Source organism: Austrofundulus limnaeus, unplaced genomic scaffold (genome assembly GCF_001266775.1).
Source record: "Austrofundulus limnaeus strain Quisiro unplaced genomic scaffold, Austrofundulus_limnaeus-1.0 Scaffold1443, whole genome shotgun sequence".
Taxonomy (NCBI): Eukaryota; Metazoa; Chordata; class Actinopteri; order Cyprinodontiformes; family Rivulidae; genus Austrofundulus; species Austrofundulus limnaeus.
This window is the reverse complement of record NW_013953845.1, coordinates 87896-88802: the sequence shown is the minus strand read 5'-3', so window position 1 is coordinate 88802 and position 907 is coordinate 87896. Positions and strand designations below refer to the sequence as shown.

The following is a 907-nucleotide window of genomic DNA, read 5'->3' as shown; positions in this document are numbered from 1 at the left end:
TGTGTGTGTGTGTGTGTGTGTGTGTGTGTGTGTGTGCGTGTGCGTGCGTGTGTGTGTGTTGCAGTGATCTGCACCATAACGAGATAGAGGAACTGAAGGAGAACACCTTTACTGGTCTGATGTCGCTGCGCTCGCTGTAAGAACACTCAGCTTTATTCTGTTCCAGATTCAAAGATCTGATCCAGATCCAAGTTGTCCACTTCTACCCCCCGAGAAAACAGCTGCTGTTTAGCCTTTATGCTAACCACGCTGCAAGTAAACAATAATCAAACACAAGAATTTAAAATACACGTGCAAACTGCACAAGTAAAACACTTGTTAAATGTAGCATAATGGTAGCTAACAGTCTCAAAACACTAACTAAAAGTAGCATAATGGTAGCTACAAGTAGCAAAAGGCTAACTAAAAATGAAAGGTCTAAAAACACTAGCTAGATGTAGCATAATGGTTACTAAAAGTCTCAAAGCACTAGCTAAAAGTAGCGAAAGGCAAACTAAAAGCCCCAAAACACTAGCTAAATGTAGCATAACAGTAGCTAAAAGTCTCAAAAATTTGTTAAACGTCACATAATTTATATAAGAGTAGCAAAGGGCTAACTAAAACTGAAAAGTCTCAAAACACTAATTAAAAGTAACATAATGGTAGCTAAAATTAGCAAAATGCTAACTAAAAGTCTAAAAACACTAGCTAAATGTAGCACAACAGTAGCTAAAAGTCTCAAAAATTTGCTAAATGTCATAATATTAGATAAGAGTAGCAAAAGGCTAACTAAAACTGAAAAGTCTCAAAACACTAACTAAAAGTAACATAATGGTAGGTAAAATTAGCAAAATGCTAACTAAAAGTCTAAAAACACTAGCTAAATGTAGCACAACAGTAGCTAAAATTCTCAAAAATCTGCTAAATG

The 907-nt window shown here is 35.6% G+C and overlaps 1 protein-coding gene across 1 annotated transcript in view; it reads left to right on the top strand.

Annotated features, from left to right (window-relative positions):
- Positions 1 to 64: 64 nt before the first annotated feature.
- Positions 65 to 907, top strand: part of LOC106535406 (leucine-rich repeat-containing G-protein coupled receptor 5) — a gene marked incomplete at both ends in the record, with an annotated part of 3405 nt that continues 2562 nt past the window's right edge. The window contains 1 exon segment of the mRNA XM_014032406.1: positions 65 to 136. Coding sequence (XP_013887860.1) covers positions 65 to 136 — 72 coding nt within the window.